Here is a 23,816-nt window from a genome sequence, read left to right on the forward strand (position 1 = left end):
CGTTAGGAACAGCAGAGGTGGGAAAGGGTCTGAAAAGAAATGAACAGCACACCCAAGAACTATGGGGTGAGTTCGGTATGAACTATATAAGAATCACTGGGGTCCCTGAAGAACAGGAAGGCACATGTGACGAAGAAACAACAGTTAGAGAAACCATCTGTAAGAAGTTCCCAGGGTTGAGGATTACAGGCACCAAGATCCAAGAGACCTGAAGGGTCCCAGTGAAAATAGACTCAACTAAGAAACCTCAAGATACATTATAATCAAAATGACAACGTCCAAAGACAGAATATTGAAAGCAGCAAGAGCAAAAAATAAATACAAAGAAGATTCTGTAAGATGTGTAACAGATCTATCGAAGGAGACTCTGTAAGTCAGAAGCGCACGGAAGAATACGGTACAAAAATTCAACAAAATGAATACCTCATCAACTGTACTCGGCCTACTGGATTATCATTCAGATTTGAAGGCACGATAGGAACTTTATGGACAGGCAACAGATTAGGGAATTTATAGCTTGAAGCCAATTTTGCCCCTCTAAAGGACAGGAGAAACTTGCCCTCCTGTGGCAGTGATAGGGCGCTCAGTACTGGTGCACAGGCTTGCTCTCTCCTAGGCTAAAAGAGGTTAAGCATATAGAGCAATTAATCATCACAAATGGACTTTCATTTATTTATTTTCTGACAATTTCATTTGCCATTCCTTTACGTTTTCTTAGAGGAAGTAGTATGAAATACATTTGCTGTATGCCTGCCAAGTGGGGCAGGCGGGGGGTGGAAAGGAACCAGGGACACGATGGAGGGAGGGGGGCCGGGTGGGGTGGTGCTGGAATGCTGTATGTCTGAAATGACTCCATTATGGACAACTTTGTAAACAACAGTGTCTGAATAAAAAAACTTAAAAAGAAAAACCCACAAAAACATTAAAACAAACACAGTACACAGTAAAAGGCAACTGGGAAAGCAAGAGGTTGCCAGGAAATAAAGGCTAAACTGTAGGCCTGTTTGCTGCAGAAGAATGGGGAAAGAGATAGTCAGGAAGGGCTCTGTCGGGTCAGAAAAACACCTCAATACTGGCCTTGGGACGAGGCTTTACAGAAGCCTGAATTTGGGCGGAGGGGTAGCACAGGGCAGGGACCCGCCCTGCACACGGCTAATCCACAGTTGGTCCCCGGCACCACACAGGATCTCCTGAGCACTGGTAGGAATGATCCCGGAGCACAGAGCCAGAAGCGGGCCAGGAGTTCCACAGGGTGAGGAAAGAAAACCAAAAGAAATTACAAAAGAAAACCCAAAGCCCTGAACTTGGTGAAGCAATTTACGACCCGGAATATTGTTGGGGGAAAAGCAAGGCAGCAATAAGCCCGAAATTAACTGAAAAAGCAGGTCTAGTGAAGAGGCTGGCAGAGCCGGCCAGAATCACTGCTGTCTCCGGGAGGCTGTGCACAGATCCAGGCTCTGCCCGACAGGCGCCATTAGAGCTTTTACAACGCCAGAACTGGAGGGTGGGTGGTGTGGGGAGAAGGGGAGATGGTAGGCTTATATGTAGAATAAAGAATTCATATAAGAACAACAAAAACACAGATAAAAAGCAGGAAAAGACATGCAAAAAAAAATAGGACTCTCACCTCACACTATGCACACATAAGGTAATTAAAAATGGATTAAAGGACCTCAAGATTTGACCAGAATCTAAATGATCTTTAAGGAAAACATAAGAATGCTAGAGGGTATGGGCCTAGTCACTGATTTGACTCCAGTGGCAAAGGGAAGAAAAGCAGAAAGAAATACATGGGATTATATCAAATCAAAAAGGTTTTACAAGACCAAAAAAATCTGGGCTAAAATAGAGACACCCTATGAATGGGGGAAAACATCTGCACACAATACATCAAATAAAGAGCTAATATCCAAGATACATAAAGCACACACAAAGTTCAGGAACAAGAAAACAAATAACTCCAGAGGAGATGAATGAACACTTCCCCAAAGAAGACATACATATGGTCAGCAGGTGTATGAAGAAGAGTTCACTGTCACCACTACTAGGGAAATATCCATCGAACAACAAGGTCATCTCAGGCCAGGGAGAGTCCTGTGTCAAAAGGACTGGAAGCAGGTGGGCACAGTGCTGGCCTTGCGCACGTCGGCACTAATCTGATCACTGGCACTGCATATGGCCCCCCGATCATCACAGGATGTGACCCAAAAATGGGGGGAAAGAGAGGCTGGAAGAAAGAATGGAATTCAGGAACAAAAAGATAGAAGGGATGCACTCAGAGGGAGGTGTTCGTGCTGGCTGGGCCTCGAGCTCTCCCCAGAGCCCCGGTCACCAGCCTGGACGCTTTCTGGACCTGATCCTTTCAGTTTATCTGGAGCTTCATTGTACAGACACAAATGATCAGCTACCTGGACACTGCAGACGAACTCACTCTCCAGCCCTTCTGCCTGCTGAGAGGCGGGGGTGGGCCTGATGATTCCAGGCCCCTGATCCCACCGTCGGGTGCTGGCAACGGGCCCCCGGTGGGTGCACTACCCAAACAGAACAGGAGGCACCTTCAAGTTAGCGCTCACCACTCTGGGACAGCCATGCGCTCTAGGGACCGTGTGACAAACAGAGGCAGTCAGATGTGTCTGTTCACTGTAAGTTACACCAGGGCCTGGGGTGCGGCTCTGCGCAGGGCACGTGCTCTGTGTGTGAGACCTTGGGCTCAATTCCAGGCACCATCAAAAGAAAATAAAATGAAAGGAAAAAAAAAAACAAAAAACGACAATACTGAAGCTCTTACACCCTAGTCCCCACTGACAGCTGGTTTGGGCCCTGATTGCTCATTCCCACTGCTACTCTCTCTTATCTTTGCAGACACAAACTAGCATCGTAAAAACCGTAATTGTGGGAACAGAGCGGGAAAAGTTTACAATCAAGGAATACTGTGAGGTCCACGGCATGAAGAGTCAAGGAAAAGCGTGTTCCCACCCCAAACTCGGGCAACTCAGCCAGACCTACAGTCCAGAAGCTCCACTATGTGTTTATACCCTCCTGAAGTTTAGCAAAGCGTCCTGAATACAGATGGACCCGAATGTCTGTGGAACAACTAACAAGTGCTTTGCTTTTATTTTTTTTGGGGGGTCACACCTGGCAATGCACAGGGGTCATTCCTGGCTCATGCACTCAGGAATTACCCCTGGCAATGCTCAGGGGACCATATGGGATGCTGGGATTCGAACCCGGGTTGGCTTCGTGCAAGGCAAATGCCCTACCCGCTGTGCTATCTCTCCAGCCCCAACAAACAAGTGCTTTGAATGCAACCTCCTAAACACGTATTCAGCCGACCCCAAACCTTAGAAATCCAAAGTCTTCAAGCAGGAAAGGAAAATGATGCAGAAGAAAGCTACGATAATGGCGGACGTGTCCCTTCTCAAGAACACACCTGAAGAAGCCTGTACTCACTATGTGTTGCAAGTTGACCTCTGATTTCTTCCCTCAAACCTTAGGGCATACTAGCTAACCTTATCTTTAAATAGTCACTGGCACTTCATTTTTATTAGCATGCAAAGATCATTAGGAAGGGGCCGGAGTGATAGTACAGCGGGTAAAGCACTTGCCTAGCATGTGGCCAACCCGGGTTCAACCTCCAGCATCCCATAAGGTCCCCCCATGCACCGACAGGAGTGATCCCTGAGTGCAGAGCCAGGAATAAGGCCTGAGCACTGCCGGGTATGGCTCCCAAAACCAAAAAATAAAATGGAATCGAAAAGAGCATTAGGAAGAGAAGAACTTAAACACGAAGCTTCCCGTTGTTCTAAAAGCAGGCTGCTAAGGTTCCAACTCTTGTGTCTACAGGTGATCAGGGAAACCAGTGCTCTGAACCAGGCCGTCCGCACAGGTACAAGCCGGAAGGAGCAGTGAGAAGGAGAGCACAGGCAGGGGAGAAGACGCATCTCAGAAAGTCTGGCTCTGGAAGCAGTGAAGAGGGGCCACACAGGCATGGCAGCAACGCATGGTTTGGATGGCAGGAGCCCGGGGCAGTAAACCTGGCAGTGTCTCTCTGACACTTGGAAGGGACAGGCTAGTCCTCTCCCTGGGCTCCAAACATAGAGTCCTTGTTTAGCACCCATTTTTCTCTCCTGATGCCCTTATACATATTAGCTCACCTGCCTTATGCTGCCTTGAGGTCCAAATACATTAGCTGTAATCATTAGGACTAGCTTATGGGATTTCCCTGGTGGCAAAGCAGAGAGCCCAAATGGACTATTGTTTTAGCTTGTTGCAGATTCTTTTACTTGAGTCTCTAATGATGATCTTCTTCTTTATAAAAACCCCTTTAAGTGACACCTTTCCTTCCCTGTCACTCATTTTTAATACTCAGTGGCTTAGATTGTCATTACAAAATGTATCAAAGGTAGGTAATTATTTACCACTTCAATAGCCAGAAGAATATTATAGCTCAAAGAGAAATGCCTAGGAGAGAATGTCTTCTATAATTTGGCATTATTTTATCATATGCTGCTTTCTTTGAAATCAGATATTCAGATATACTACTTCAGATGTTCAAAAGAACATTTATTATGAAGAAAAACAGTATATCATTATTAATTTGGATGACTTGAACAAATCAGGACAACTCTGCCAGTGAACACTTTTCAGTAATGTAAAGAAGTATCCTTATTAAAAGTCAGAAAATACTGAAGGAGAGAAAGCAGTCAGAAATGAATCTAGTACTGGGACTTCTTTGAGATAAGGATTATCAGTAACTAAATGAAATCTAAAAAGCACCATTCATCGATATATTACCATACAGCTGGCTAATTACTTCAAACAGACTGATAACGTGGGCACGAAAGGCTTTCATCTGCTGCAGACGGTGAGAATGGTTAACTATTACATTACCTGAGACCAGGGCAGACTGCTAACTAGCAGCTCAAAAACTGACTGTTGAACAAATAATTAAACTAGGAGCTTTCCTGAGGTATAAAATCTTAAATTATTTCTCACGGGAAAAGAAAAGAGTTTTTGCAAGACCTAAAGAAATATTCATATGCAGATTTTTCTATTTTACTATCTCTTTGAAAATATGATTTATATCCAGAGTGTTAACTGGAGGCTGAATTTGTCCAAAAGGCCTTTAACTGATCTCTAAGTTGTTCTCGACATTAATTCCCAGTCTGGTAAGCTGAGCAAAAGGAGCGAAAGTTGAAAGCCCAGAAACCACGCAAACCTTCCCGTTACAGGACAGAGTATTAGATGCTTGGATTCCCTTCATAGAGATATATATTTTTTCAGAGCTCACTACTGACTAAATTTCAGCTTCTGATCTCGGTCGATCCACACAACTGTTCTTAGACTGAAAACCAAGCCTCGGATGAATAGGGAAGAGCAATGTAACCCCCCACCCCTGCCCAGTGCTGGCCCCCCACTGCCCAGATAAATGGAACTACTTACTTCAACCTGGAAGAGCTCCCCGGCGCCCTCGCAGTCGTTGGACGTGATGATGGGAGTGTGGATATGCACGAAGCCGCTTTCCTGGGAAGAGACAGCAGTGCTTCAGTCAGCCGGTCAGTGAAAACAAGCCCGAAGGCAGACCCCCTGCTTGCACAATAGAAATTTCTTCCCTAAGTCCACCCAAAAAGACAAATTCAGTATGAGTCGAGGGCTTTTCTATGTACAGAAGCACAAAGAATTAGTTATTTTTAAAAAAATTATTTACAAGACCACATATGTGTGGGAACCTAATTTCACCTCTTCCAAAGGTGGGTTCCTACACCCACCAGCTCTCCGCTTCAGGGTGCTCCTTCTTTCATTTTGGGGTGTGGTACTCAGGACCAAGAGAGATGAAATGACTTGCCCCGAGGCACCGAGTGGCCGGGGCCAGGCCCAACACACAGGTGTCCTGCTTTCGCTCTCTTCCTGCCTGTCCCTCCTCTCCCCTCTTCTTTCGCTTGGCCCCTCTCCCCTCTCCCCCACCTCTCTCTCCTCTCTGTCTCTCTGGGTGTAAGAGTTCTCTTGTTGAGGGAATACAAACGACTCCTTTAGTCCCTTTGGAAAAAGACCTCAAGGGTCGCAAATTGCCAAGAAGGGGTAAAAGGATGGATTACAGATTCCAAACGGGGCCCAGATGCAGAGCCCAGGCGCAAAGCCGGTGTTTCAGAGCTCGGTTCTGGAAGTGGGGCACGGGGGTGCCGGGCCTCCGCCGGAATCTGAGTGGCAAACCCATCCAGGCCTCGGAGCACCAGCCCTGGCCGCTGAGGCTTCTCCTATCCTGACCCAGATGCTGGGAGAGCGGCCAGGAGCAAACAGCAGCTTCTTCCTACTCTGCTTCCTTCCCCCTGCCCAGGGCCAGAGGCCACAGGTCCTGCTCAGTGTCGATGGCACTGCAAAGACCCAGCCGTGTGTGGTCATCGTAAAGCACTGGGTCTGGAAACCAAGACCCCCTGAGCTTGGCCCAACTCTGCTGCACCCTGGGGCAATGCCTCTGCGGACCCCTGAACTTGCCCCTTCCTTCCTGAAAGCCAGACTCAAATACCCCGGTGGTGATACAAAGTAGCCATTCAGCCACTGGGCCTTCAGCTGCAGACTCATTAAATATTCAAGCTAGGAAGTAGGAGCCGCAGAAAGTCTTTAGAATCTGTACCGAGTTGGGGCAGCTCAAGGTGCTACTCCAGCCCACTCTAAAGCACGGGTGAGGCACAACCAATAACACCACGGCATAAAATTTTTATCTCCTTGCAGCCAGGAATTATGACATGAATCATTTATTCCCCATGAACGCAGGCGGCTCCGCGCATGAGCGGGGCGCAGTCAACAAAGAGAGGAAGTGACAAATCCAAAGGAAACGCGGCTGGGGGAGGGAGGAGGAAACTCAGGGGCGAAACACCCAAGTTAGAGCTGGTCAAGGGCCACGAGCAACAACGCTGCAAATCGCATGACAAAAAACAGACTGGCCCTTAGTTTTTTAAATCCCGAACTGGTGAGAGGTAGGAACAGTGGGCTCACGAGGATGCCAGCTTTCCAAGGCTGAGGCCAGCGGGACTTATGGTGGTACAAAGGCCACAAGATCATGGGCAGAGGCCAGAGACAGGGTACAGAGTCAGAACTTGGGAGGCAAGAACAGGGTCCAGCCAAGGAGAAAGCCGGGAGAGGTGAGTAAGTGCGGGCAGCCACGCGGCAGCAGCCCGATGACCAGGTCCAGGCCCAGATACTCTCCCAACAACAAAGGGTCCCAGTGAGTCAGGAACAGACCAGACGGGAGATACGCGCATTTGTACCTAATTTACAGATCCCACTCCCCACCTCTAAATACCACAATGATGTATGCCCTAGAACCAGATACCTCGCAAGGCCTTGAGTATAAGAACAAACGAACAAAGGACCAAACACACACACACACACACACACACACACACACACACACACACACACACACACACACGTCCAGGACTATACACATCACTTTGACTCTGGGGCAACATTCTGCTCTCACACAAAACATAAACTGCCATCATCAACAGAACCAACACAGAAGAAATGTGACAGAGGGCCGGAGCAACAGAACAGTGGGGAGGACTCTTGCCTTGCATCCCTGGCATCCCACTTGGTACCCCGAGCACCATCAGGAGTGATCCCTGGGTTCGGAATCAGGAGTCACCCCTGAGCATCACTTAATTTTGGGTGTAGGTCCCAAAATTCAAAGAATTAAAAAATAATAATACCCCCCCCCACAAAACTGTGACAGAAGCTGTGAGCCCAGGCGCAACATTCACACCTCAGGTGGACTGAAAAGGGAGCCCCCGAAATCCAGAGTGGAAACAGGAACTCACCAGGCACAGTGACCTGTGTCAAGGCTGGGACACAGGACACGCCACGGGGCCACAAGCTTTGAAGGCAGCAGAGTCTGGCCTCAAAGAAAGACCCGTGGCTCATCGGGAAGGAGCCGGAAAAGCCCGGTTTAGGAGGCCAGGGAAGTGTCACAGACTCGCTCTGGGCATGCTTCCACCGGAAACAGGACAAGCTGGTGCCGTAGGAAGGCACACTCAGGGTCTGAGAAATGAGTGCCTCTAAATTATTCATCCCTTAACCAAGGGCAAAGTGCTGAGAGGACGACTCTCCCTCAAAGTCAGCAGAAACAAGGCGAAAATAACTAATTCATTGAGAGCCAAGATTTCGTGCAGAACAGATGTGTCTATTTTATCGGCTAGCCACGTCATCACGCCAAGCATGTCTGATTCGCACACCAAAGGGACTCTAGATCCCAACTCAAAGAAGTTGCTTAAAGTTTCTATTTCTGGTGGCTTAAAACCCAGAAATAAATGAACGCTACCACAAACCATAAGATTCTGAAATGAAAAGCCAGGCAAAATGAACTTTCAAATAATTTTTAAAATGTGGGTGGGCCTCAGGGCTTACTCTCGGCTGGGCTCAGGCAGCCAGATGTGGTTCTGAGAATGGACGCGGGTCAGCTGCACACAAAAGTAAGTGCCCTAACCCTGCATTAATTATCTCGCAGCCCCAAGATAAAACAATATTTGAAAGCTTTTTATGTGATGGGGAAAAAATTCTGTGTGATAAAAGTAAGGACTTTTGAGTGCTGTAAATTCACTTTTTAACTGTAAAGCCTTGAAAAATATAGTCCTGATTACTTCCTTCTACAAAGCTATTCACTGTGTGAAGTGTTCAAAAGAAGTTACTGCGAGTTCTACAGAACTGACTGAATCGTAGTTACACTATATAGTATTTAGTACTTCTCCTGTCAATTTAGGTCCCTTAAAAGTGAGCCGGCTGCACGCAGGCTCAACCTTCCCCCTGAACTTTTCTGATGCCCTCTAGTTTCCCTTTGTCCACGGACTCGTGAAAGCTCCCTGCAGGCAGAAGCAGGTAGAGCACTAGTCAATACCACCACCTACTGGCCAGAAATTTACACAACTTTCTGAGTTAAGCAGGTCCACTAATCTTAAGTTATTAAAGCCATAAAAGCAAAAGGGGGTTGTTTGGTTTTTTGGCTTTGTTTTTTGGGTTACACCCGGCAGTGCTCTGGGCTCACTCCTGACTCTGCACTCAGGGTCTCTCCGGGTAGACTATGGGGACTGGACCACCCGGTGTGCCGGGGATGGAGCCCGTATCGGCCATGCGCCCGGCAGGCACCTCTCCCACTGTATTTTTACTCTGGCCCCCAAAAGGTTTTCTTTGGGATCTGAACAAAATGTCCTGTTTGTGTGGTTCACACTTTACTGAAAAGCCCTAAGGAAATTGAACAAAAGTTTATTAGATCACATATAACAGATGCATCTTTCAAACTATAATGGAATGACACTCACTGTACAATGCTTTATTTTCCTCTGTTTATTCAAAAGTGCAAGTATTAAGATCATGGTGTTCTCTTGCCGCTTCACCAGAAATGAACTCCCAGCAGCTTTTTAAAGAGCAGGATGCTCTCGGGGAGCCAAAGCGGAGTGAACTGCATGACTCTGGACGCAATCCCAGGACGGGAACGCTATAATACAATCTCCAGAAATCAATGAGTTCCGGAGAAGCGGCACTGGAAGAGACCAAATCACAGGGAATAACACTGTGCTTCGCCTGTGAGGCCACTCCCGGCCTCTGTCCCTCAACCCCCCATGCACATGGAAGTGGGTTCCCTTCCCTTCAACTCCACTCTCCTGGGAAGTGACTGGAAAGCAAAGCTGAGACAAAATGTGTTGTTAAGCTTTAGATCAATTCACTTGATCCACACTGATAACTCTTTAAAATCAATGTCTGCCCAGTGTTTGGAGAGGAAGGGATCAAGGGGGAAGAGGACAGCAGGAAGCGATGGGAGAAGCAGCATCAGGCTCCCGTGAGCCTGGTGGCACAGGTGAGCGGACTGCATCTTACACAGCCTGAAACATGCTCTCGAAGCTGCAACCACTGGGGCTGTGCAACCTGCCGTCAAGGTGACAGGCGGGGGTGGGGTGGGGGCCGGGGGCAACTGACACTGGTGGTGGGGTTGGTGTTAACTTTGTAAATCACAGTTCTTCAATGAAAAATTAAAAATAAAAAAAAATCAACGTCTATTCTATAGGAAACACACCTCTGCCCACATTGGAGAAAAAGGGGATCAGATACACCCTCCCCCACAAAATAGCCCTTCCCAAACCCAAAAACACAGCAAGCTGCATCAAAAGGTGGCAGGAAGCTGGTGAGGGGACAGCGAAGGCCAGTGAGCTGAGAGACGGCGAACAGAAGAGGTCAACCATCACACGGAGCCCTACAAAGTCCCTGAGATGAGGAGACAGAGATGAGTCCCAGAGGCCAGAGGGGCGAGAACCGGCAGGACAGAGGCCCAAGGGCAAGCTGTGGGCAGATGCAGGGGTGACCTGGAGTTTGCACAGAAGACTGAGGAGAATAGTGCTCAAAGGTGGCTGCGAACAGCTCCCACAGAGAAACCTGGAAAGGCATTTGTGTCCTGGCAGGAGCAGTCAGGAAATCTCCCCCTCGACTGCGGGATCCTGTTAATCCCAATGAGAACTGCTCCACACATCAACACATCATAAAAGTGAGACTCGAAAGGATCAACCAGTTTTCAAGTAACTGAATAGCACACAAGAACCCACTTTAAAACCCTCTGCATGCCTGGGAAAACAGGGGTCAGGAGGACTGGTCAATGGATGGAACTAACCACAGTGCACAGTGTATGTGGGGCTGAGGGTAGGTAAGATAGAGGAGAGCCCGGTATGACAATAACAGTTGGGAATGATTACACTGGACAGGATCTGAGGGTTAAAGGTAGGTAAAGCGATATTCTTGATAACCTTTCAGTATCAATATTGCAAACCACAAATGCCGGGGGGGGGGAGAGAGAGAGAGAGAGAGAGAGAGAGAGAAGCACCTGCCACAAAGGCAGGCAGGGGGTGGGGGTGAGGAGTGGGGGGTGATGGGAGGGAACCTGGGGACACTGGTGCTGGGAAATGTACGCTGGTGGAGGGCTGGGTGCTGGAATACCGTATGACTGAAATCTAATCATAAACAGCTTTGTAAGAGTCTATCTCACAGTGATTCATAAAAAAGTTTTTTTGTAAAAGAAAACTGCCAAAAAATAAAAAATGAAATGCTCTGAATATGCAGTACCCACAGTATGTCTGAATAAGTACAATAATGTCTGAGTCCAGGTAGGCAGTGGTATTAAAGACCAGCAACGAGGAGACTAATCAGTCAGAGCTGCCTCCGTGGAAAAGCATGTTCAAACTGCAAGGAAATAAAAACAGTTCTAATACAGGTATGTTCACCGCGCCCCGGCCCCTGCTGTACCTCTGGGTCGACCCACATTCCACACCACTGCCAGGTAAGTTCATTTATCGGCGCAGCTTTACAGACTCATGATTAAAAACTTGGAAGACAACTAGCTGCAAAACTTCATGGGTACACTGGTCTCCTGGCTGAAACTCTGGGATGCTGGGGGGGGGGGGGGCTGCGGAAGCCTCAGCAGCCTCTCACCCCCACGGACTCATGACTGAGCCCTGCAGAGATGCCAAAATGCAAAAAAACTTCAGGCACCCTGGTCGCCAGGCTGAGAACTCTGGGGTCTTTCCACCGCCACCCCAGAAGCTCCTGCAGCTACACCCACCTCTCATGCCCTTGTCCGTTCAAGTTCATGGCCCGGCTAAGACTCTGGAGTCCCTGGAGCGTGTGAGCATCCCTGCACTCTACAGCCCTGCCCGCCCAGCAGGGCCGCCAGACAGGAGCCAGCGGGGCTGCTCTCCACGGCCACCGCCACGTGGGCTCATCTGCGGTCCCGCTTCTGGGACTCATGAATGAGTCTCGAAGAGCTCAAATTGCCACAGAAATTTCTTAAGATATAATGGGCCCCGGCTGAGACCTGCAGGGCGACCTGGGGACGGGGTCAGGCCAAGCCTCCATCCAGCAGCCACTCACACCCCAACAGCCGCCAGTGCCTGTGACTCACGACTGAGCCCCCCCGAGATATCAAACTGCTGAAGACTTAAGGTACACCAGGGTTTTTTCCCTGAGGATTCTGGGTCTACTCGGAGTAGAGGTGGGCTGACATGGAGGTGGTTCCCCCACCTCCCCGCTCTTCTGTAAGTCCCCGAAGCCACACCCACATTCCACCGCCGTGGTAAATTCAATGCATCATGAGAAACTTTGTAAACCACAGTGTTGAAATAAAGGGGGAAAAGAAAGTAAAACTATATGTAAGAAAAAAATATATATATATATTCAAAAGTTGAAGCATGGAAAATTTTTTCAAAAGACAAAATCTCTAGATATGAGACTTGTAATATAGGAGACCAAAAAGTGCCCAATAAATCAGGTGTTGTAAGTTTGAAGACACAATGATAGAAACTATTCAAGACACGATCAGAGAAAGAATTTTAAAAATCTTTAAAAATCTTGTAAAATCACCCTGAATGAACTCTCAGGTCTTTACCTAAATTTCCTTTTAATCCTAACACGTTGGCTCACGCCCATGCCCACAAGCAGCCTACTAATCCATGGGGAACTGAGTCTCAAAAACTGGGAATAACAAGAAATATTTACTAATGGCTCAGAAATTTGATAACGATAAATACAGATTGAAGGAACTTTATTTTTTTTACGTAATTTGTTTTATTTATTTTTTTTTACTTTTTTTTTTTAAGTGAATCACCGTGAGACAAAGTTACAGACTTACGGGTTTTCATGCTTATGTTTCAGTCATACAATGATCGAGTACCCATCCTTCCACCAGTGCCCATTTTCCACCACCAATGGTCCCAACATCCCTCCCACCACCCCCAGCCTGTCCCCTTCACCCCCACCCTGTCTCTGTGGCAGGGCATTCCCATTTGCTCACTCTCTCTTTTTGGGTGTTATGGTTTGCTACATGAAATTTGCATATAGGTGGATCAACATGGAAAGTATCATGTTAAATGAAATGAGTCAGGAAGAGAGGACAGACACAGAAAGATTGCACTCATTTGTGGAATATAGAGTAACAGAATGGGAGACTAACACCCAAGAATAGTAGAGATAAGTACCAAGAGGAGTACTCCACAGCTTGGAAGCTGACCTCACATGCCAGGTGAAGAAGCAGCTCTGATAGAGAAGGGATCACCAAGCAAAGGGTGCTAGGCGGGCCCGCTAGGGATGGGAGATACGGGCTGAAAATAGACTACAGACGGAACAAGATGCCTACTTACTACCTCTGAAGGTTTTAAAACACTTCCCAACTTGAGAAGCAGAAGAAAACCGTGCTGAAGCACAGCATCTGTGACTGCTCAATTGCTTCCCCGAGGACAAAAATCTGAGAGTCAGCCAAAGAGGAAAGTCCCACAGAAGTACAAGGTGTCCGTAACAAACAGAACTTTCCAGAAAATAGTTCGGCATTCCAGTTCTCCGACTTCGTCAGGAGAAAGCACACCTAGAAGAAAATCTCCTTACCTTGAAAAAAGAGTGAATGGCGGCTGTGGCTTCACTGCGGACCCTCAGTATGGCCCCCAGGGCATTGGTCCGACACCTCAAGTGCGGGAACTGTCGAAGATACTCCAGAGGGTATCTCTCTTTATACTTAAAGGGGAAAGTCTGCAGGGAAACAGAAACAAATACATTGAAAGCTTTAAAAAAAAAAAAAAAAAGACAATTCTGTAAAATCAGTTCCAAAGCATTGGCTAAAAACACTAGGAGCCCCTGGTCCTGCTCCACCAATTGAGGAGATGTGAGCCAAGCAGCTAAAATTCACTGACACATTGTCCTGGGCCAGGGCAGCCGCACCCACACCCCACCACTGAAGTCACGCCAAGGGCTCTCTAATATTCTCTGCAGAGATGCCAGACTGCAAATAATCTCAGGTATCCAATGCCCAGGCTGAAAACTCTGGTGTCTTCTCAGAGTTGTGTGTGTGGGGGGGGGAGGGGGCAGCCTCCCCACAGCCTCGTATTTCTGGGAGCCCCGGCAGCCACCTCCACCTCCCACAGTCACCCCCATGTCCACTCATCGGCCCAGACCACAGATCCTGAAGTCTCTGGGCCACTCGACTCCTCCTGATTCTTCAATACTGAAACTCTAGTGGGAGCACACCAAATCAGACGGGGTAGTAGCACAGGAGCCAACTAAACTCAACAAACAAAACCAGTAACACAGAAGGCTCAACCAGCAACGAACAGCTTCATACATTTTGTTTTGCTTTTTTGGGTCACACCCAGAGATACTCAGGGGTTACTCCTGGCTCTGCACTTAGGAATTACTCCTGGCGGTGCTTGCGGGACCCTATGGTATGCCGGGGATTGAACTCGGGTCGGCCGCGTGCAAGGCAAACGCCCTACCCACTATACTACTGCTCTGGCCCCACAGCTTAATAAATTCTTAGATAATAAAGTACATTAAATATTCTCTGGGCTAGAGTGATAGTGCAGCGGGTAGGGCATTCACCTTGCACGCGGCCGACCTGGGTTCAATTCCTCCGCCCATCTCGGACAGCCTGGCAAGCTACCGAGAGTATCTCGCCTGCACGGCAGAGACTGGCAAGCTACCCGTGTCGTATTCGATATGTCAAAAACAGTAAAAACAAGTCTCACAATGGATATTACTGGTGCCCGCTCAAGCAAATCGATGAGCAATGGTTACAGTGATACAGTGATAGATAAGGACTTAACCCCGTGATGAGATATAACATAAAAAAATTAATTTTTATACTTATTGATCTTAATATTAAAGCTCTGCTACCTAATCAATATCAACTCTAGAACTGTATCAATATTTGTGGCTTTTGTTTACACTAAAATAAATTTTTTTGATAAAAACCATGCTCAAAAAAATATTAAGCTACTTTCCTCTTCTCATTTTTTTCCCCCAAATGTATTTTCAGTTCTGTTTTAACATTTCTTTCTCTAATGAATGAGTCGGCATTGCACGTGCACGTAGTCCTGTGTAGTACTGCTGTTTCTGAATTCGTAATCAACTCTTTTGGCAACTGTTACATTCTTTTATGGGCCTTTTCCTATATATGACCAAAGTTTTCTACATTTTTCATTACTGGGGGACTCTGGGGCGGAAGGCGTGCTCAAGCACTACTCGGCCAGAGCTGCAGCTGCGAGTTCAGAGCAAAGGTCCAGGGTCGTGGGGCTGCCAGACCCCGGGGGCCTGGGATGGCAGGTCACTGAGGGATGTCTGAGGCACATGGCGAGAACCAGGGATGTTCGGGGCCTTCACAGCTGCACTTGGAGGCCCCCCTTCATTTCCACACGTAATGGTACGCAGTCATTAATCCAACAGGCTACCAAGATGGAGCTTTCACCACAGGGACGAGTGGCTGAATCCACTATTACTTAGACGCTGCGAACCCTGGGCAGACTCATGACTTGGTATCACCGCTATTAATCAAGCTCCGATTAGCTCTCCAACACCACTTACACACAAGATATTAGGCTACGATTAGGCCTCTTTGGCCACAGGGGTTCAGAGCGCTGCGTGTATCAGAGATGTTTTCTGCAGTCACACACACACAGCTGCTCTTCCAATGTTTAAGACACCGGATGTCTTGGGAGGTGATGATCATTCACGAGCAAATGGCTCTGCTCGGCACTGTTTGCAACCCGCCGTCTGCAGGCAGGAGGGCACCTCGACAGCTCTCATTCACCCCGCAGTGCAGGGCTGAGTCACAGGACGTTCAAGGAAAACTACGACTCTACCTAGAAATAGTTCCCACCTCCCCACACTCATGCTACAAAAAGGCAGAAACAAGCTTTTGGGCCAAAGCCAACGTTTCAAGAACAAAAAAAAAAAAAATAGAAACGCTACCTTGATAGTTTGCTTGCTTTTATCTATTCCTTATAATTCTCATGCAACATACAAACTTATTTCATATACATATAAGCATCATACCTAGTAAAGAGACAGTGGAAGGAAATTAACAGGAATCTGGGGGCTTTTGGGGAATGTCTGAGGACTTTTAATTTTTTTTTTTTTTTTTTTGCTTTTTGGGTCACACCCAGCGATGCTCAGGGGTTACTCCTGGCTTTGCACTCAGGAACTACTCCTGGCGGTGCTTGGGGGACCATATGGGATGCCGGGGATCGAACCCGGGTCGGCCGCGTGCAAGGCAAACGCCCTACCCTCTGTGCTATCGCTCCGGCCCCTGTCTGAGGACTTTTAAAAACGACATTGAAATAAAGGGAAAGAGAGGATGAAGACAACACCAACAACCACCCAGAGAGCAAGTACCGGGGGTGGGGTACCTGCCCTGCTTGGGGCTGGCCTGGTCTCTGAGCACCACCCCTGGTCACTCCTCAGCACAGAGCCAGGAGTAGCCGGAGCACTGTTGGGTGTGGCCCCAAACCCCCTCTTTGAAAAAAAAAAATTCTGTGGTAAATCTTTTGGGGTAATGGGGGGGGGACTCCCTAGGGGTGCTTGGGGGCCACCTCCAGCAGTGCGGGGGCAGGGGCGCCTTAGAGCTATCTCCCTGGCCCAATGTGGTAAAATTTAGGGGAGGGGAAGTGTTTGGGTCACACCTGGCCATGTTCGGCGGGTACTCTTAGCTCTGCATTCAGGGGATACTCAGTGCTCAGTGGACCCGGGCATGGCCAGGGATAGTACCTGGGAGGTCTATATGCAAGGCAAGTGCCTTAACCCCGGGACTCTCTCTCTGTCCTAATATGGCACACTTTTGATGATCATATATCCCTAAGAAAGAGTCAGATCAAAATGGTCACTATCTCCAGGCCTAAGTCAAATTATTTTCTATTTTCCTGAAGGCCTTTAGCCTGAGTCCTTATTTTATGTCAACTAGCATTTCTGAGAAAATTATTCCAAATGACATCATTTCAATTGTCCTGTTCTCTTTATTCCTTACAGTTCATCCCTTCTATCCAAGATTACTGAAACATGAAGGCTGCGATTTCCCTGTCATCCTTCTGGGTTCAGTGTCTAAACAAGCACAGGAGAAACACCGGGCTCCCCCAGCCCGAATGCCAGTCTCCACTGCAACACCAACCCGCACTGCCACAGAGGAGTCACTTCGCCTGTGTGGCCTCCCACCTCAGTTAAGGCACCACCAGACTGGTGACCTCTGAATTTCTGCTCTTGAACTGCATCAGGACATGAGTAAAAATCTGCTATCCAAAGAGCTATGCAGAAACAGCTGTAGATGAATCTACTATACAATTTCTTGGGCTGGAGCGATAGCACAGTGGGGAGGGTGTTTGCCTTGCATGTGGCTGACCCGGGTTCGATTCCTTCATCCCTCTTGAAGATCCCAGCAAGCTACAGCAGAGCCTGGCAAGCTCCCCGTGGCATATTCAATATGCCAAAAACAGTAACAAGTCTCACAATGGAGACATTACTGGTGCCCGCTTGAGCAAATCAATAAACAACGGGATGACAGTGCTACAGTGCAGTGCTACAATTTCATATCTTGACGGTGCTCTCAATCCACACTACCCAAGAGATTTTTTTTTGGGGGGGTGGGGTGTCCACAGCTGGTTGTGCTCAGGGTTTACTCGTGACTCTGCACTCAGGAGTCACTCCTGGTGGCCTGCGGGACCATGTGTGGTGCTGGGACGAACCCAGGTTGGCCACATGCAAGGCAAGTGCCCGACCCTCTGTACTATCGCTCCGGCCCCTCCAGAATTTCTGTGACAAATGGACATGTCTAGTACAGGCGCTCTCCACTACTGCACACTGGTCTTCCGTGAAGGACTTGAGAAGCAGCCAGGGCCACTAGACTGGACTTTTCTTCTCTACAAAAGCAATCCCATGGCGTCTGGGCATGACTTCCAGGGCCCTGGCTGGGAGGCTGCACTTGAGCCTGGCCGTGAGGGGAGCCCACCCCAGCCACATTCTGGGCCCGAGAAAGCTCAGGGCTTCCCCCACGCCGGACCTCCCAGGAATTGCCTGGTTGAAGACTGGAGTTTTGAAATGTAATTTCAACTGCTTTCATATGAACCAGCCACAGTGGTTCCGTGGCTCATTTCCGCCAGGCAGAGCTGCCCTGAGGATCTGCCTTGGTGCGGCTCTCACGCCGGGGAAAGCAGCGTGTTCCCACGCAGCCAGGCACCACCAAGATGCCTGGACACTCGGCGCTCACGCACAGCTTGGTTCTGGACAGAAACCATCTCGCTACTTCCTCCACGCCCCTGGCGTTCTATAGTTCGCTCCAATGATCTTGGACTTCTAAACCAAACATGTGCTAAGTGGAGTCTTCCCAGGAACACACTAAAAAAGGAGTGCTAATGGTCTCAAGAAAGCCTGACCAAGCTCTCGGCTTGTCAGGACTCATACCTTAGCATCACAATTTCCAACAACTTCAATTTTTTCTGCCTTCAGTTCCACGTTTTGCTTTTTGGATGGACTCTGTACCAGCTGCCCGTGAACTTCAACAGAACTCCCAAAAGCCAGTTCTCTAGAGTAACAAAAAGCAGAATGAACAAGACATCACTGTATGTGTGGGTTCCAAACTGTGGGCACTTGACATGTGCGTTTCAGTGGCCGAGAACCGCCTCCCCAGGCCAACTGACTTTGATGGATGCACGGGGGATGGAGGATGGAGGAACAGGGTCACAGGCTGGGTGGAAATCAGTGACTGTTTATTTCTCTTTCCCTTCCTTTCACAGCGTAGTTTGACAGAAATCATGCAGGGTGGGGCACACATCGGTGACTACAGGTTGAACACCATCCTAATAATAAATAGATGCAAAGCCCTTCCTTTGGGGGAAGTTCTTCCAGGAGACTAACTCAAGGATGAATTATCATCTGGGGGTTTCGCACGCTAGATTACTAAGAAATCCGCTCAAGGGTGCGATTCCAACCAGGGTGTATTGCTTTCTCCTTTCCTCAGCTAGCAATCCATTTATTTTTAGTCATTCTGTATGAACACGGTAAGAGAATATTAAGCTTAAAGGGTGGCTCTTCCCGGAGACATATTGCTACACATCCCAGACTATACTCAGGCCAGGTGAGTCCTTCCTGACTCAGCAGGGTCCTTATCCAGGTATTTCTTTTTGGATCATGACAGAGTTTGTTCCATGACCGTGCTCTTAATTTTACTATATTTCTTATGGCACTTAGCCTGTCCCTTTTTGATGCCAGGGTACTTTGCGGCTTGCCCTGGATCCATCCAAGACTCTCACCGGGACTCTCTTTTTGGAGGTGTTAGGAAGTAAGGGCAACTGAGGCTTAAGTCAAGTAAATATGATGGATGTCCAGGAGTAAATATTATTCAGAGTCAATTAACTCCCATGTTACAAAAGCATAGCATTAACTGTCTTGCTGAGTCTATACAAAAAAGGACACTGCTAAACCAGGACAGAGAGGAAAGAGAAAAGCAATACAGGATTATTAGTGCCTGATAGAACTGGGTATGCCCCAGGAGCACTGTGGTGGGAGTAACTAACAAGCCTAAGCTCCCTGCAGGAGGAACAGGACAAACCAATGTTACCCAGCAATACGAAACTCTCAGTTTACTACAACCCTTTCTGGTCAGCACGTTAAAGTAGTGAACAACAGAAGCTGTTACCCTTGACTGAATTCAGAGCTGTGAACAGCTGAGACTAAAGTGAGACGGTGGGCACCCGTCATGCAAGACGTGAGGTCATGAAAGACTGGACTGTAAGGATCTTAACTCCAAGCATTTGTTTTGATTTCAGTCTCAGAGATACAAATGGCAGAATGGCAGATCTGTTTACAGATCACACAGGGGACAACCATCGAGGGAAGCAGAATAAATGATATAAAAAGAGACACTGAAAAACAAAACCCTCCAGAGCAGTGATATGGTTAAGAGGTGGAGCACAGGCCCCCCCACTGCAAAACCAGCTTAACAATCAACAACAAAAACTGACACCCCTCCCCTCCCTGCTACACAGAACCCACCTACTAGCAAAGCTTGAATCTGCTACAACCTGAAGATTTTCCAAAGATGAACCATCATTTACGTGCAGGAACAAGACTTCTTTCTGGGACCGGACCGAGCGAATCCATCCCTGACAAAGAGAGCATTTCTAAGTGTGAGTTTAAAGCATTCCACATTGTCATTTGACATACACACCCAGAGGTGACTAAATGACAAACGGGGGAAAATGAGCTCATAAATTAATAGCTGCTAGTTCAGCCATAGGCGCACATGACTATGTACAATTCTCACCAGACAGCCAGCATTGGCATTCCACCTTTACTTGTTTAATAAAGCTCACCATTGAGACTGGTTTGCTAATACTGCATATTGAAAAGCCCTTGTTCACAGAATCAATCCTTAGAGTGGTCAGGTGTTTGCTCCTGCCTTCATTCCACCCCCATTATGAATAAAAGAACATATATTTTGGTGCTTTCCTCCTTTTATATCAAATTCTCAGATGACATCGTCATAGATTATATCCTTTGAGTTTTTTCCTTTTACAAAATAAAATACAAAAATATTTCTCAAAAAAACTCCTGTGTGAACACATATTAAGTAAACTTTCAAAGACTATGAATTTAAGTGTAAGCAAAAACGAGATAATTTTAACAAGACCAACAATAAGGAAAGTGCTCTCAAAATCACAACTATGAAACTTTGGGGAAGGGGCTCTCAGGCAGTGCTTGGGGGTTAGGGCCACCCCAGGGGTACCCAGGCCAGCTCTGTGGAACTAAAGCTTTGGTGTGAGATCTGGCAGTGACAGGGATCTAATTCAGACTATCTCATACAAAGTGTGAGTCCTTTAGAGCCATCTGCCAACCATAACTTTTTACAATAGCATGAGAGAAGATTCTCTGAGCAAACTCTGAGCAGCTGGATTACTAAACTTCTGACGTCCGACTAACCACCAAGCATGCTCAAGACATGTGAGGCACTTAGGACCTTTCCTCCCTACACCAAATCCTCCAGGTCTTATCACTGAAGTTCTTCTGGTGCTTTATCTGAATGCCCAGAGCACCGTGAGGGTTTTGGAACCTGGCATCACTCTGAAGGCAATTGTCAGGCACGTGATCTGCAAATGTGACTCCATGAAAGAATATCTTCCATGTGACAAGCGTTTCCCTGCCTTCCTCAGACTGTCTCACCTCTCCTCACAACAGCTGTGTGGGGAACCCTCATTCCCAATATTCCCAACTCACAATTTCACAGAATTAGAGAACTTGCTAATGGTCTAGCCGGTAATCAAGTTTAGAACCTCAATCTACTAGATTGCTCCAGTCTACTAGAACATCCTCGATCTTTCTCTGGGGGAGGCTTCAATAAAGCAGAGATTCCCAGCCTTACTTGGTCTACTACCCTCTTTCCAGAAAACTAAACAAAAAAATCAGAGGCCGGAGAACACTGTGGCAGGTAGGGTGCTTGCCTTGCATTCGGCTGACCTGGGTTTGATCCCTGGCACCCCATATGGTCCTCTGAGCAACACCAGGAGTGACTCCAGAGTGCAGAGCCAGGAGTAACCCCTGAGCATGGCCAGGTGTGGCCCCCAAACCAAAATCAGTCATTTAGCACCCCCTGCAAATCTACCTTCACTAAGTGGACAGAAGTTCTCCACCCCACTACACCTGAGGCTATTCCCCCTGAATCATTCTACACCCTGGAGAGGAGAGCCTCCATTTCAGGAGATGCTGGAATAGTGTCACTGCCCGGCCTATGCAGAGATTCTCTGCAATCTGGAGTCCAGCAACTTTCTGGTGTACCTCACTGGCACGCACCACTGGTGGCTCACCTATGAACGTGGTCTAATTAGCACAGATTTCAATGCATCAGTGTTTCCCCAAGCACATGCTATTTGGTTGTGCCCATTCAACACTCCTGCTTTTCACTCTGCTTTTTTCCCTCAACACTTTGGGAGCACCCTTGAACTTGCTCCTGTTCTCATAAAAACCATACCCTTTAATCTCACACGAACTCAACAAAAGGAGTGTTTTCTTTTTGTAAGATCAGCATATGAAGACACATTAGGATAACCTCTCTAAAAGGCCAGGGGCGGGGCTGGAGCGATAGCACAGTGGGTAGGGTGTTGGCCTTGCACGCAGCCGACCTGGGTTCGATTCCCAGCATCCCATATGGTCCGCCTGAGCACCGCCAGGAGTAATTCCTGAGTGCAGAGCCAGGAAGAGCCCCTGTGCATCGCCGGGTGTGACCCAAAAAGCAAAAAATAAATAAATAAATAAAAATAAAATAATAAAATAAAAGGCCAGGGGCTCAGTTAGCAAGCAGAACTGGAGTTCAAATACAGTTCTCACAGCGCATGTTCTGCACAAGCTTCTGGAAAGCTCTGCACCCTGTCCACTGTTCCTCTGCCTGAGATGACTCTCAGGACTCGGCTGAACTGTCACCTTGTCCCTGCAGAAACAGTGAAGAAATCCCCCCTGTTTTCTTATGGCTTTCTTCCTACCAATAATAATTTTCATGTTGCTGCCATCTCTTGGCTTAGCTCTGAGTCCAGGGCTGGTCCACAGGAACTAGTGACTCGCATGTGATGTCACATTTCTCAACTCCCATATGAAAAGAAAAGAACCCCCAAAACCAAACAACAAAAAGATGTGAAAATAAAAATCAAGTGTTTTATTTAACTTGATGTTCAACATGCTATCAATATAAAATGCAATAGTAAGGTATTTTGCATTCTTTTATTCAAAACTGCATGTATTTTTACACTACAGCATCTAACTTGAACCAGCTACATTCCAAGTGCTTCCTACCCTAAGGGGCTGGCACCCTGAACAGCACTAAAATCCACAGCCCTAAACCGTGCAGGCTGATTCTTTCCACGTTTGAGTGCTCTCACGAACAGCACAAGGGAAGGACCACTAATGTACGTCAAATTTATAGTCAAACCGAAGAAAAGGTTTTGCTTTGGTCCATGCAAAATATATTAAACCCAAAGACTTGCAGAGGGGCGGATTGACCATACTACTAAAACTGGAGGAAAGACAGAACAAAAATAATGGCAGGGGCCTGCTTCTTCAACAGTGCTAATGAGTGAAACCACGTTTCAAAGCTTCTTTATGAGGGAATCTCCAAAGACTGCAACCAACGATCAGCCAGGTAATAGCCGCTAGCAGTGACCGTGGGTCTCTAGCTACCCAGGGTCACTGCAAGGAAAGATGCTCCTGCTGCCTTCCTTGCATGGGGGGCGAACAACACGCCCCCAGCCAGCGCCTAGAGGGTACCCCAGTCGCTCACGCCGCCACTCAAGCCCCGCTCCGGCTGCCCCGGGCCGAAATAGCATGCAAAAGCCACACTGCGGCGCGTCGGAGAGCAGCGCCGGGCTCAGGGCTGCACGGCGCGGGCACTGCTCGGTGCACGGGTGCAGAGTGCGCGCGGGAAGCCGTGCGCGGTGCAGGCTCCAGGCGGTCTCACCCACGTGGGGCACTGGCGGCCGAGGAGGCGCGGCAGGTCCGGCCCCCAGTCCCCGCACCCACCTGGACCTTCACGCGCTCCCCGCCCGGGCTCCGCACCGCGAGGGCGGCCCGCACGCTCAGGGCAGCCGCCGGGCCGGCCGTCGGGCGGGGAGCCGAGGAGCAGGAGCGCAGGGCGCGGAGCAGGCAGCGGGCCCCCAGCATGACCCTCCCCGCCCGCATCCCCGGCGGAAACGCGCGCGCCCCGACCGACGTCAGCGCGGCGACGAGCGTCATCGCGCGGCGCGGCGAGGAAGCGCGCGTGCGCCCTGGCGCTCCCGGCTTAAAGGGCCCGGAGTCTGGGCCACGTCAGGGACGGGGAGGGCGTGCAGGAAGAGGGGAGAGCGGCGGGGGCCGCGCCCGGGCAGCCGCGCTGCTGTCAGCCGCAGCGAGAACACTACTGTCAGAAAGAAGAAAGTTTTCATGGAAGCAGACTGGCGGGAAGGACTCTAACGGGGATGCGGGTGTTGGTGAAGGGAAGCGGGCACTGATGAAGG

General features: G+C 48.4%; 1 protein-coding gene across 1 annotated transcript in view; it reads right to left on the reverse strand.

Annotated features, from left to right (window-relative positions):
• Positions 1-23,493, reverse strand: part of NARS2 (asparaginyl-tRNA synthetase 2, mitochondrial) — a 130,389-nt gene extending 106,896 nt beyond the window's left edge. Inside the window, exons 1-5 of the mRNA XM_055123066.1 lie at positions 23,344-23,493; positions 19,834-19,943; positions 18,244-18,364; positions 13,411-13,551; positions 5,443-5,523 (exon numbers count right to left, since the gene is read on the reverse strand). Coding sequence (XP_054979041.1) covers positions 5,443-5,523; positions 13,411-13,551; positions 18,244-18,364; positions 19,834-19,943; positions 23,344-23,484 — 594 coding nt within the window. The 5' untranslated portion in view covers positions 23,485-23,493. The remainder of the gene's footprint in view (positions 1-5,442; positions 5,524-13,410; positions 13,552-18,243; positions 18,365-19,833; positions 19,944-23,343) is intronic.
• Positions 23,494-23,816: the final 323 nt, after the last annotated feature.

This window comes from Sorex araneus, chromosome X (genome assembly GCF_027595985.1).
Source record: "Sorex araneus isolate mSorAra2 chromosome X, mSorAra2.pri, whole genome shotgun sequence".
Taxonomy (NCBI): domain Eukaryota; kingdom Metazoa; phylum Chordata; class Mammalia; order Eulipotyphla; family Soricidae; genus Sorex; species Sorex araneus.